A 14423-nucleotide genomic window follows, 5' to 3' on the forward strand; every position below is an offset into this window, starting at 1 on the left:
TCTTCTTGCCTTCAGTGAAGTTGTAACTCAGGGTAGACACTTTTAACTGTGATGGTCATAACGGTCCAGCTTGAGTGTCTGCTTGTGCTCTGAGCAGGGGGTTCACCATCCATCTTTCAAAAATACCGTGAAAATGGAGAGTAAACTCATATTTGCTGCCTGAGAGATTTAAAGAACCTCAGGATTGCATTTTAAGTGCTATACATGGCAAAATATTCAGCGTAATTAGCTGCTTGTCTTTGTTCCTTAAGATTCGCAAACCAAGGCCGCAAAGAGAGCGTGCTCAGTGGGATATTGGTATTGCCCATGCTGAGAAAGCATTGAAAATGACTCGGGAAGAAAGGATAGAACAATACACCTTCATTTATATAGACAAAGAGCCAGAGGAGGTTTTGTCAAAAGCCAAAAAGACTGCTGCTTCTAAATCGGAGACCAAGAAGAACCGGCGACCGAAGCCAGCACTGAACACCCAGCCAGAACATGCCAACGTGATGGCAGCTTCGCCTTCAAACGCTGAGGTGCGAAGACAAAGCCAACGGAGGCAGTCAAGTGTGGAAGAAGAGGAGCCACCTCCTGTGAAAATCGCATGGAAAACAGCCGCAGCTAGAAAATCCTTACCAGCCTCAATAACCATGCACAACTTGGATCTTCAAAAATGTAACATGTCTCCAGTTGTTAAAATTGAACAGGTTTTTGCCCTTCAGAATGCTGCTGGGGATGGAAAACTCATCGATCAGTTTGTGTATTCCACTAAGGTATGTTCTTATGTGTAGTGACTCCTCTTTTGTTCATAAATTATCGCAAGTCTCTCTTACTGTGGAGCTTGAACTTGTGTCCACCAGGCTTTCACAATACGTGTTCCTTTAGTTGGAGAGATTAAATCTAACAAAGGACAGATGTGGCAACAGAATCTTTTAGTGCACTGCACTCTTAATTTCAGTGCATCCAAAAGTCTCTGGCAGTAACCGTTTTGGCTGGTGGCAGAGGAGCTCCCTACAGATGGTCACATTTTTGCTCATGACACATTTAAAATATTAAAGCTGTTTAATTCCAGCTCCCTAATTGAAATAATCCAGAAATTCTCTAAATCTTAAAATCATTGGATTTGTGGGAAACAGATGAGATGACAAAACTGTTAATAATGTATTAAAAAATCACTACATTTTGTGTAACAGACTTTTAAAATGAGTTCTGCCTCCTAGCTTCCTTCAGGTGCACAGCAGCTTCCCACAGTCAGTGTAAGGAAAAGTTTTAGGACTATTTCTCTGCCTCCTTCTTCTGCCTCTCTACCTGGAGGGTATTTATTTCATCCTAAGCATTAGAGAGAAGGTAATGTTTAGAAAAGTCACTGGAATATATATTTTTTGTTTCTTGTGTGTAAGGGGAGATTGAGAGGGATGGAAAGTTCCGCAAGGAAGCAGCGCAGTAGTAGATATCATGTGTATGTGTTGCATTGAAGAGCGTTGAATGTTTGTTGTGAGGCTCAGATCAATATGCCTGTTAGCAACAGCACATGCATAAAGACTGTAAGAGAATCTTTTCTTGTTTTTCTTTTTAAGGGAGTTGGTAACAAAACAGAAATAAGCGTCAAAGGACAAGAGAAACTTAATTCTTCATTGAATCAGAGAAATGAAAAAGCAGCGGTGCAAAACGCGTCCTCTCCTGAAACAACTTCTGGGTCAACAGGTAGGCAAAATTGCAGAACCCTTGTCGGAACTTTGGCAATCCAGCATTTAAATTCAAATATCAAACCCGACGCTTTCTCATTAGTTAAAAACGATGATTAACATCTTTCTGTTTACGGAACAGTTGTAACAAGCATGGCTAATATAACACATGATGGGCCCAGATGCTTGAGACACACAGGATGTGTTGGTGATGGGATCAGCTGGTTTGGCCTCTGAACTTCTAGCGTCTGCAACTTGCAGCATCTAAGTCAGCGTATTAGAAGGATGGATGCCTTGTGGAGAGCAGATGGCAAGTTGTTTTAGAGGACAGCGTAGTGGATGTGTGTTAGCAGAGTATTGTAATGGCTTTTGGCACCAAATGTAAAATACAACAGCTGGGATCAAAGGAAGAGAATCTGGAAGTGGCATAGTTCAGCAGGGAACAGCTCTGAATCAGGATGGGTGCCCTCCTAGACTTTAGGTTCCTGCATGACCTTTGCAAAAGCAAATGATTTTTTTTTTTAACTGCTTCAACTAACTCCATCAGCAAAACGAGATAATGCTTGCTTCTGAAGGCATTTTAGGGGCCCCACTGTAAAGCACTAAGTTTTGAAGTGTTATGTCTGAGGGAGAAGAATCACTGAAGCAAATAATGGAGCTTGAGACTGAAAAGGGAAAGCCTGGAACAAGCTATTTGAAGTTTAATTTGTAGTACAGTAGTAGAGAATAATGAGAAAGATAAACCGGGTGAGTGCTTTCTAGACTTGGAACAGAAAACCAACATTTTTCTCATGTGTTGATTTTTTTTTTTTGAGAAATAGCTAATGGGAATTCTTCCAAAGAGATTGTTTTCCCCACCAGCAGAAATTTGTCTGCAGTATGTCCTCTCATCATCCTCAAGAGGAGACAGATACCCTTTGGTGAAAGGATGGAGGTTCCTGAAAAGATAGAGTTTTGAGTCATCTTAAACCAAGAGCTTTTCAAGTTCCTCCAGAGACTTCTGTTTTTCAGCCACAGATTTTGTACAGGCCTTGTAAAATCCATTAACTATTGCATGTTCGTTGCTGTGCTTGTAGTCATGTCCTTGGTATAGTCCCAGACACGCTTAGTTTTACATTGGGTATGTAAAAGTAAATTTTAGGTTGCAGCAGAACACCTTGATTTTTCCTTCACGGTAGGATGTGCAGATGCTCATGGCATGCAAGGAAAAAAAAAAAAAAGATGGCAGACTTATTACAGTACCCATGGTAAAACCCCCTCTTTTCTTGAGAAAAACACCTCATAATTTCGCCCCGTGTCACTTCTACTTTAACTATCTGTCTGGTTATTCCTCCCTTTCCAAATGTAAAATAAATGAGATTTGAGGTAAAAAACCTCAGTGGTTAACATACACAGGATCACGGTCCCCTGCAAACACGCTTAGTTCCTATATTTTTATAGTTTTTAGATTAGGCTTATTTTTATATACGTTGTTTTATGGATGGTATTTCGGGACTTTACAACACAGGTTGAGTACCTCGGATGTCCTGGTGCGAGTGGGGTTTCCTCTGCTGTTGTCAACAGTGGTTCTTCTTTCCAGTTTTAGTTTCTGTAGCTACTTCAGTTTTTTCAAACAGTTGCTACTTTAATCGCCTTGCAGCAGGAGAGGTGATCGCTGGTTTGTTTCTCTCGCCTGGGAACTAAGGGCTTCACCTTCACAGTGGCTCTTCAGACGTAGCGGGGTGAGAATTCTGAGCCTCTCTTTTTTCATTTTCTTAGGTTTTTTGGATACGTAAAACTCCACCTGATAACACCCTATAGAGTGCATGAGCTTTCCTTCAGTATACACTCCAAACAGTCACTTTCAAAGCCATTTCCAAAGTCCAGACAGTTATTGGTCCCCTCTCATGGAACATAACCGCGAAGTCCTTTTTTCAAATTTAAGGTCACCGGAACTTCAGAATACCTTTACGGTAAAGTATTTTACAGAATGACTCTGGGAGTCCTTGTTGATAACCTGCAGTTAGATATACAGAATTCCATAATGCCGGGAAAATAATTCTGTAACTTGAAATCTGATAATAAGAGAACAGCTGTGAGGATCCGTAGTGCCTCTGGTCTCCACATACAGCTGAAACAGGAAAACAGGTTTGGCCTGACCTGGCCAGTAGCGAGGTGGATTGCTGGTCTGGAATTTGTCTTGAAACTCTGGATCAAAATATGCACGAAGACAGGATAGGAGCATTGTGGAGGTGTTGCACTGGATCCTTGGAGAGCGGGAAGAGGAGAAGTGCCCGTTGCATTGATCGATATTGCTTTCAGCCAATGCTAGGTGCACTGATTCTGGAGTTTCCCCTCCGATGGAGGGCTTGCTTCTTACTTCCCTTACTACAGTGGGGCAGTACAGGGAGGAAATACGTAACTCATTAAACGAACTGGCTGGTCACGCTTGCTCAAATTTACTTTAAGCTGCTTCAGAGAATTTCGGCTGAACACAAAAGGTGACAAAAGATGGCCCCTAGCTTTAGTGCCGACATCCGTCATAGTTGTGCGTGTCTCTGAAAGGAGGCTGCTTATTGCAGCCAAAAGTTACATGTGTGCTAACATGACGGGTGTTGAGCCGAGTTATTAATTTCTGAATTATTAGTTAGTTAATATGCTGTAAAACCCTGTCTCCCTTGAACAAAACAAGTTGTTTTCCTCCAGAAATAGTTATTACAAAACGACAATGTTTTCATCTGGAAAGTTTAGTTATTGAAATGTTCCTGAGCCACGCAGCCTTGATAAAAATGCTCATCCAATTAATCAAGATGAATCTTCTTTTTGGTGGTTTCCCCCCTGCCTTTCTGGAGTCCTTCTGAAAGGTTTTCTTTGAGTGTCTGATGAAAGCCTGCCTATGTCTCTAGATATTTTCTCTCCTAACAAGAAGACACAGGTTTAGAACTTCTACCAGCGCGTCCATCTGGCACAGTAAGCTAATTTCTGGTCCCAAGAGTTTATAGTTTTGCCTGGAAGAATACAAAGTATTTTACATTTATGTCATCTTTAGGTGAAACGCCCAAAACTGAAAAACAAGAATAACACTTCACAACAGATAATTGTAAATCCTCACGTTTCCGTTTTCCGTCAGTACAGCTCTCAGTGTACTTTGTTTCAGAAGTTGCACATGGTGTTAAGTGTCGTGCACATGTTTCTCAATACGCCCTTTTCGGCGGTACCGCAGCGTAGAAAGGCCTTCTGATCTTGCCAACTTTAGTTGTCAAAGAAACGGGAGCTCCTACTTCATCTCTTGAACGTCACAATAACCTTCATTAATCAGAGTAGTTTTCCATGGTTCACTGTCATTAGTTATAACAACACTTCACAATCACTGCTTCTGTTTGTGCTGAGTTTTTCTTCACCTCTCGAAGTCTCTAGCTGAGCGTTCAGATTTCCTGATGATGGCACGTGTTACAGCGTGGTTCTTGCTTTAAGTTTTTGTGCCAGCCAGGTCCGAGAGAAGGCTCTCCCCCTGCAGAGCAGGCACACTGGGCTGGCGTTTCAAGTGAAAACTCGGAAGCTGTGTTCTGCGTCTTAAATTTCGAGCTTGTTTTAATTCAAGAAGTTGATTGTCGATACCTTTCCATAAACACCAAAGATGGACTGTTTGGTTAAAAATTAACCAAAGTGAAGACTCTGCTTGAGAGGTGTGTTAAGAAATTCTATTTGCCCTAAAGTGGATTCCAGCTTTTTGTTTCGCTCTGTTATTAGTGTCTTTTTCAGAAGCTGATCTCTGTCTATGGAATGGGAACGTGTTGTCTGCAACCACAGCACCAGCTGGCAAATAGCTTGGGACTGAATTTAAAAATAAAACATTCAAAAGAGGAAAAAGTCTTGGTTTCGTTACTTTATCTGTTGATTTGGTGTTGAACATCTTGCTGCGCCGCAGAAATACAAGGAATTGTATAATGGAAACCTTTTTCCTTCTTCAGGTTCTGTAGAAAAGAAGCAACAGAGAAGATCGATTCGAACCCGCTCAGAGTCTGAGAAATCCACTGAAGTTGTGCCAAAGAAGAAGATCAAAAAGGAGCAGGTTGGCTTCCTCCATGTAGAGAGTTAAAATATATTGTATTCATAAATGTTGTGGCTTATATTGGTGCCTTTTTATTTTTCTCCATTTTTCCCCATCGGGTTTCGTTTTGGACTATCCTTCATGAAATCCCCTTGTCAATACCATTGCTGTGACTCTGCTACTGGCATCTTCACAGTATCAGTCAGGCTATGGAAAATGGGAACCCAATGATGCAAGACTCCTAACGAACCTGCCATGTTTCCTTTGAGATTTCTGTTATGAGCAAAACGATCTTGTTTCAGTAACTTCTATTTGATGGAATTGCCACCAGGTTCCTTTTGCTCTTGATTTAGCTGCTGGTTTGTATTGAGGTTTTGTTTTTCAGATGAAGTTAGACTGATTTAATCTGACCACTCTTGAAAATGGACTTTAAGAATGATTTAACTTAAAAGATGAATAGTCAGACTTTTATGTTGGCAGACATCAGCAGAACAGATCTTCTGGGATATACTTTTTTTTTTCCTCTTCTTTTCCTTAAGTAGATCTAACATGTACAGGGCATTCCTTTAATCTGGATGTCAGGCAGACAAATGTTGTTGCTTTAAAAAAAATTATTAAAAATTCTGCGTGGAAATGAATAGGAAAGTTCAGTGGATGGACATTAATATCAAAAACTGAGTACACTTTTCAACAAGTTTGTCAAAGTTGTTGGTTCTTGTCCTTAATCCATGGTTTATTTTTCCCTCCTCAAGGGCCTCTCCGCTTGAAACCTGAGAATTTTATATAAAATGTTGCATAGGACAGCTTTTATCAGTGAGAATTTTTTAAAAGGGACAGTCGGGCTAAAGATTTATATGGGATGGGGAAAATTGTTTTTATCTCTTTTATTTTAATTTATTCTTTGCCCTTTACCCTTTGTTTTGCACTTCATTCACTTCAGAGATTGAAAGTGGACCCAGTTGCTTTGTTCTTTTTCATATTTTTCTTTCGATGCCGTAGCATTTACATCTGTGTTCAGCCGAGGAATGCTCTAACTTCAGTAAAGTTTCTTGCTGAAACTTTAAAGCAACTTAAATGTTGGGCGTAAGATACCTGACGTAGTCCCTTTCGCCTCTTGTCATGAGGTGTTGCAGCCTCCCTATTTTCAAATGAGTTATTTTATGTTAGTAAATGTTTCTTAATTTAACAAAGGTATAAGAACCAACAATATGAACTTCATGGATCCCAGTTAGCTTTGCTTGCTTCTATTATCTAGCTAACTAAGACTATGAACATTAAAGTGCTTTTCTCAGGAAAAGTATATGACTAAAAATTAAACACAGATGCACTGTAATGTGCATAACCTTGAATGTATTAAGTTATATTAAAAAAAAAAAAAATCGTACTAACTTCGTACAATTATGCAACAATATTTGTTACCCAGAGTCAAGTTTTCTTGCAACTGATTCCCAAATTAGTCTGCAACAACTTGGTATAAAATTATAACTGGAACGAATACAATTAATGGGAAAAACAAAATGTTAATGCTACTGTTACAGTGACTAGTGGAGAAATAAAAGTGATTGTTTAGATTTTATATTTGTATTACGAAATGTATCCTATACAAATCCTTCTATTGTATGTTTTTACTTATTGTACAACAAAATAAAATATTTTTTAAAAAAATTATAGAATAATCCTTAAATATTTACTAAATGTGTTTCTACATGCATTTGTAACCACGTTGTAAAGAAATAACTTGTAATTCTTAACCTTAAAAACAGGATTTTAGGCAACAACCTTCTTCTATAATTATTATACAGTCGCCAAATTCTCACATGTTACGTGTACATTGGCAGAACAGTTTCTAAACTTGTCCCTCCGATGTAGGATCGAGAGCTCGAGCCGCTTTTGCGAGATTGTAAACTTGTCTGCTTAAGTGTCCGCTGCCCCTGAGTTTCCAGCTGTATAGAGCTCTGCAACGCTGTGGGCGAACCTGTCTCGCCGGCGCTGGGCGCCTTGCAGCACTCTATACAGAGAGAAAGCCTCTTCCCAGGAGCTCAAGAGCGCGTGCTTGGTGGAAGCGCCGTAAATGGCAACGCATTAAGTGTCTCACTAACCCGAGCGTCATACCTGTGAAGGGGAGCTTGCGCTTACACAGGTGTGGGGTTTTACAAAAGCATCAGGGTTGGCTGCCAAAACGAGCCCCGCTCCTGCCTGCCGGACACGGATAAAGCTTTCCTGTCATCTTCATGCCCAAAGGGAGTGATGGGAAAGGACCTTGCTAGTGAACGTATGGCTGCCTTGTCTCCTGGTACTCAGCGTAGGCAGCTAGGATTAAATCCAACAGGACAAGAAGGCTCACACTAAGAAGGGGATGACAGACTACATCTGAGTTCTGAGATGCTAATCGCTTAAACTTAAATGTTTTCTTTTTAATACTAGGGAGAAAAATTCCTCTGGTTTTAACTATGGATTTTCCTATTCAAACAGGTTGAAATGGTTCCACTGACAGCAGTGAAGACAGGATTGCAGAAAGGTGAGTTACACACAAAAATAAACTTTATTGAAAGTTCCTGGCTCATCCCACTTCGGCAATGGTTTTCGTTCTGTGTAAACTGCAGAGGTCTTAATGCTTTCTGGTGATGAACACGATAGATGCTGATCTTAATTTCTCTTGTGAGGGATTTCTGGGGGTTTTGGTGGTGGTGGTGGTTCTTTCGTGCATTGCCAGTTGGAAAGGTCGTGTTTGTTTGTGTGCTGCAAGCGCAAAACAGAAGTCCTTCTTCTGGACATTTCTTAATTTAAAAAAAAAAAAAAAAAAAAGTGGTTGGCCCTATTTTAAATATGAATGATGAAGAGGTGATCTCCAAAGGGCTTATCCTCTGTCGGACAATGTAGTAGCTTCCTCCACTGTGTCACCACGTTCAGAAGTTTGTCAGAAGGTATTCCTAAGGTGGTTTTCAGTTAATTAGCTTTTCAGGGAGAGTTAGACTAGTATCAAAGTTCAAACTGAAAATTAAGGCTAGCAAATAAAGTACAGCTTCAGGTTGTCTCTCATCTTTCTTTTTCCTTTATTGATTTTAAGCAAAAAGTTGAGAACATATATTAAAACTAATTTTAGTATGTTGTGTTAAGGTGCCAGCGAGATTTCAGATTCTTGTAAACCTTTAAAGAAAAGGAGTCGTGCCTCAACTGATGTAGAACTGACTAGCTCAGCTTACAGAGATACATCTGACTCTGATTCAAGAGGACTTAATGATTTACAGGTAAAGGCATATTGTTTCTCACAGGGACTTGTTTAATCTGTCAGTGTAATAGGCTTTTCAGTTGCATATCGCTAAATATGTGAATGCTGTATTTCCTACAAATTTTGTGTCTTTTATTGGCTAAAAAATAAAGCCTAGTCGCTTTCTTTCTGATCCCCTCCATCGTATCGATATTAAAAAAGATACAATCTTTCTTCACAAATTTTCCTACTACTTTGTCTGGCAAAACAGTGGTTTAGCTCACTGACGTGGTTTGCTTTTGAAGGTTTTTAGAGCCTTTGGGAATCAGGAGATGCCACTGTACTTCCGTGTAAAACTGAGAGGTGTCTGGAAAAAGCAAAATAGATCTCTTAGGGTTTTGTGCTTGCACAGGTAAAAGGTATGTCAGGAAAGCAGCACTCCTCGTACCGCCGTAACGATGTTCAGCAACTTCCAAGGACCTTTGTATCTCTTGGCATATTGAATGAGCTTTTAATCAGTGGTGACTTAGCTGTTTTTTTCAGAATGTGCTTGTCCTTTGAAAGTGTCTTGTTTGAGTGCCTTGGATTTTTCCTCTTTGTAGGGTAGCTTTGGAAAACGTTCAGACAGCCCATCAGCTACTGCCGATGCTGATGCTTCTGATGTGCAGTCGGTAGACTCTAGCTTATCCAGGAGAGGAACTGGAACAAATAAAAAGGACACTGTCTGTCAGGTAAATGGGGTGCTGTAACGAAACCAGAGATGTGTCGTCCATTTCTGTTAGTTTGAGCTGACGGACTTTTCAAACTACGCTACTTCGTTTTAACCATGTCTCATAATTCGACCTCTCAGATAAAATATCAAGCCTTCTAGGAGTTTTTATGCTCTGGAAATGACTCATAAGCCCTCCTGCATGCTAGAAAGCTCAAAAGCTAGAGAGTGGTATCTACTTCATACTTGCTAGCATAAATAAAAAAAGTAGATGCCATTTCCTGCTCCATTCAAAGATTTCAGATGGTCTTTCAAGGATAGGGCAGAGTGAGAATTTTCCAGTATTTTGGAGAGAAAATCCTGGAATCTTCTGGCCGGTTTCCTGGGCGATAGTAAGGGAACAGGCTGCTCTTGCTCCTCAGGTGCGTGAGGGAATGAGGAGCCCGGATGGATCCCATAGTGCCTCTCCTACCTCTGTCCCGGCTCGCACTGTTGTGAGAGCAAGGTGCAGAAAGTGCTGGGATTGTCTTCAGCCCAGAGAACGTAGCAGGTCTGCCCTGGGCTGTAGGCCAGTTCTCCTGCCTTATCTTAGCTCTGATGAGATTTCAGCCACTTTCTAGTCTTTGTTAACATCTGGCAGTCATTTGCATTCAAGTATGTCAGGTACCCTTTGTTCTCTGACTAGCTGTCTCTTTGTTTAAGATCTGCGAGAGCTCTGGCGAGTCTCTGGTGTCCTGCGAGGGCGAGTGTTGCAGCGTCTTTCATATGGAGTGTCTCGGCCTGAAGTCGATGCCTGATGAGAAGTTCGTCTGCACTGAGTGTAAAAACGGTGAGTGCGTTCCCGGGTCTGAAAAATGGGGAGGGATTCGCTGCTTTGCTGAGGAGCTGTGTTCTGGTCAGAACAAACTGCGGTGGCAAGCCTCCGGGTTTGGGTTTATTCTATTACTTTTTTTAACCTCTGAGGCCAGATTCTCATTTTCCACTTAGCAAGTACCTGGTAAGAAAAAAAAAAAGGCAATAACTGTTCAGGGTTTTACTCAGAATAAAGGACTTCTATGTTAACAGCAGTTATAATTATTGGGGATTATAGTAACCAGCTTACCTGTTTGAAGGGCAGGAGCCTGTGTTGCTCAAACCAGCGTAACTCTGTTCGCTTCAGAACGTTTTTTAACAACATTTGTATCTCAAAGACTTGGCCGTTACAGTCGGGCTTCCCTACCCCTTCTTTTACAAGGAGAACATACGTGCTTTTCGTGCAAACTTCCTGGCAAAGATGTGAAGCGCTGTTCCGTCAACACGTGCGGTAAATTTTACCACGAGGCCTGCGTTCGCAAGTTCGCCACTGCCCTGTTCGAGTCGCGAGGGTTTCGGTGCCCGCAGCATTGCTGTACCGCCTGCGCAATGGATAAGGATATTCATAAAGCAAGCAAAGGTGAGAATAGAGCTGGCTTTGAACAGCAGGAGGAAACTGAAACGCGTCCTCATGATCACAATGAGCGTAACTCTGCCCTCTAATGCAGCGCGCAGCAAGGAACAAGGGTTTCCTTCTTAATGAGGTCATTAACTTAAATCTGTCACGGGTGGGGAAGGCAGCCAGCGGCCTGAGCCTGCTGCCCAGGTACACCCGGATCCGCAACACCTAAGCCATCTTTTCTTGTTGGGTTTATTGGGAGCCAAGGGTGAGTAGTGCAAGGCCAAGGGATGGTCTTTTTTTTAAAAAGACAGTGGTAGTGGCCTTTAGAACAATTATTTTTCAAGAAGAAAGGAATCCCTTTAGAAATTAACCAAAATATTTAAACAAAACAAGTAGACTCTGGAATGATTAAAACCATGTATTTTTTTCTTAACCTTGAGTTTTAAAGTGAAAGTTAAAAGTTGACTTTTGTGAAACTTTTTTTTAAAGATGTAAATGCTTCTTTTAAATCTAGTACTCTGACTGGAATAAAAATCAGCCGTGCATCTGTCTGTGGTGTCTTCTACCATATCCTGACTCCAGGGTGACACGGTGCATTTCTCTGCATTTATATTGAACAGGTCGCATGGTGAGATGTTTCAGATGTCCCATTGCCTATCACTCAGGAGATGGCTGTATTGCTGCAGGAAGCTTGTTTGTGTCATCCCACATTCTCATCTGTAGTAACCATTCCAAAAGGAATCACTCCTCATCAGCTGTAAATGTAGGCTTTTGTTTCGTTTGTGCAAGAGGTGAGCACACTTGTTTTTTCCCCTGTTTTTATAGTTCTTTTGTGGTCACTTGTGCAGTTTAGTGATAAAAATAATGTATTTCATTAAAAAAAACCCTCCCTTAGGGCTCTCTGGGATTTAAATGCTGCCTGTGATTTTTTTTTTTTTAAATTTTTTTTTTTTCCTGGTCGACAGTTCTCATGAGACTTCCACTTGCTATTTTGGTCTGTAATATTTGATATTCAGAAGCAGCAATAGGTTCTCAGAAGGCCTACTTGTGTTGCCAGTAGGAAAAAGTGGATGCCGAGCCCCCAGTTCCAGCCGTTGGCGAGCTGAGAATGGATGCTGTGTTGTTATTCACTGTCTGTTAAGCAGAAGGGGATTCTTTCACCACTCACAAACTTAAAACTGTTTAAATTTTTAAGGCTAAAAGGTAGGATTTACTCATGAACTAGAAAAATTAATTCTAATTTATATCTACCATGACATTTGAGAACTTTGAAAGGAAAACATTTACAGTACCATATAAACAAGTTTCATGCTGGGATTTTCCATATGACAAAGCTCTCTTTTTTTTTTCTTTTTTTTTTTTACTTTTTACTTTACTTTTTTTTTCCCCACTTGTTTTATGGCTCTCTAAGTCACTGGCGTTCTGCCAGGTAGCAGGTTGAAAAGTTATGGTACATCAGTTGTTTTAGCCACACCGTGCAAAATCTCATTCCCTCAGATTAGTCGAAGCGGTGCAGTTAGGTGTTTGAATAATATGTATCTTACACAGTATTTCAGAAGTTTTTGTTGGATGTATTCTTGTCGGCAGCTTTGAAGGTCACTAGTAAGAAAGTGAAAATGAGATGAATCCTGAAATTACTTGTTTTCACTTGTGTTCATTCAGTTGGAGGTTTAGGGTGGGCAAGATTGCCTTGGATTTGGGAGAGCAGAGTAGTAATTAAAGACCTTTGAATAGGAAGGGAAAGATGGTGGCAGAATAATTTCTTCCTACCTCTCTCCTCCTCTTTCCTCATTTCCAAGTAATCTAGGAGCCATCACAAAGAATCGAGTTTAAAATAAAGTAAAATTTTAAAAATCCAGCAGCTTGGAGAGAAACAGTGAGTTTTAGAATGAGCCTTAGAAAAGCGCCTCCAAATGTGTAAAAAGAGGTTTGCAACATGGGTCAGTGTTCTGCCTTTTGTGGGCTTATTTGAACATTTTGGGGCCACCCCAAACAGTGTATGCGTGGTGGGAATCCCGGCAGCATTGCGTAAATGTACACGTGCAGATTTGACACTGCATGTGTCTTTATGCTTTTCTATTTTAGGTGTTTAGGTAGCCTTATATATTGTTTAATTTTGGTTGCTAGTATTATCGCACTTACAAATGCATAGGCTGAACAACAAAACGAACCTAGTTGCCTTGTCTGTGACACAGAGCTGGCTGGAAACGTGTGACGTAGCGTTCTGTTAGCAGGTAGATGCTTTGGGGCGTTCTGCATCAGATGCTACCTCTGAGAAAAGCGAGCACCTGTCCTTCAGCGTTATTAATTTGACCAATAGTTACGTCCAAAAGCCCGACGTAAATATGCAGAAGGAAGTTGTTTGTCTTCTAGAGCTGGAGTAGAATCATTAAAAAGCGTTTTTGTGGTACGTAGAAGAGTTCCATAATATTTTCAGCACTTTGGTTTTGGTTTTTTATCTCAGTTATCCGTTAGTCTGGTGCCAGGATCAGATACAGGTTTATGACAGAAGAGTTTCTGTGGATCTTCCCTGGTTTGAATGTCAGATTAGAAATGTCTCTTGGCAAGGTCCAACGGTGGCTTTAGTCTGCCCCTGTAAGTATTAATGTGAAGCATTCTGTATGGTGGGATGATGTCTCGTCCTGCTGCTCCGCTCCCCCATGAGGTAGGTCATAGGACCCTAGCCGTTAGAGAACCGCGCTGATGCAAACATCGCTGATCTCGATTATGAAAGCTGTTTGGACTACGATGTGAATGGAAAGCAACGGCAGGCTTCTGCCGTTGGATTTAGCCTAAATATTTTGTTTTGAACCAATTTCAAAACACTGTTAAGCTGTAGTATCAAAAAACATCGCATGATACAAAAGAGCTAAATAATTTTCTTTGAAGTTGTGCTTATTAACCCTGTGGCTACTACAGGTGCTTGAAGCTGACTTAAGATACAGATAAGGCAGAAGAAACTACTCTAGATCACAAATCTGCAGTAGTTTGTTACAGATAGGTATGAAGGTGAATCTCCTTGGGAAATTTTTCTCCAAGTTTTGCCTACTTTGTGACAGAAAGGTGTGAAATAGAGGCCTCCTACCCTTCCTTGGGTGGAACCTGTGTACCAGCTTTATGAAGAGGAATACCGGCCGCTTGGCATTCCTCTTATCTATACGGCACAGAAATCAGAGTTTAGGAGTAGGATTCCAAAACTGAATTACAGTAAGGGAGCCTTATGCTTGCTGAAGATGCAGACCTGCATTTATTTCAAAAAAAATAAATGAAGTGCAGAAGAAAGTTTTCATGCTTTTTTGGTTTGGTTTGGGGTTTTCGGGGTGGTTTTTTTTGTTTGTTCTTCCCCTCCCCCCATTTGACATTGTTTTAGTAATTCTGTTTATACCTGAACCTAG

The 14423-nt window shown here is 40.8% G+C and overlaps 1 protein-coding gene across 10 annotated transcripts in view; it reads left to right on the forward strand.

Annotated features, from left to right (window-relative positions):
• The window catches only part of NSD3 (nuclear receptor binding SET domain protein 3), a 45333-nt gene that overhangs the window by 14772 nt on the left and 16138 nt on the right, over positions 1-14423 (forward strand). For all 10 annotated transcript variants that reach the window (XR_012657411.1, XR_012657412.1, XM_075074723.1 and 7 more), the window contains exons 6-14: positions 252-755; positions 1560-1686; positions 5618-5718; positions 8170-8215; positions 8815-8945; positions 9508-9636; positions 10317-10443; positions 10849-11046; positions 11649-11819. Coding sequence is in view for 8 of the 10 variants with exons in the window: in XM_075074723.1 (XP_074930824.1) it covers positions 252-755; positions 1560-1686; positions 5618-5718; positions 8170-8215; positions 8815-8945; positions 9508-9636; positions 10317-10443; positions 10849-11046; positions 11649-11819 (1534 nt within the window). In the remaining 2 variants the exon portion in view is untranslated. The remainder of the gene's footprint in view (positions 1-251; positions 756-1559; positions 1687-5617; positions 5719-8169; positions 8216-8814; positions 8946-9507; positions 9637-10316; positions 10444-10848; positions 11047-11648; positions 11820-14423) is intronic.

The sequence above is a fragment of the Phalacrocorax aristotelis genome, chromosome 24 (genome assembly GCF_949628215.1).
Source record: "Phalacrocorax aristotelis chromosome 24, bGulAri2.1, whole genome shotgun sequence".
Classification (NCBI taxonomy): domain Eukaryota; kingdom Metazoa; phylum Chordata; class Aves; order Suliformes; family Phalacrocoracidae; genus Phalacrocorax; species Phalacrocorax aristotelis.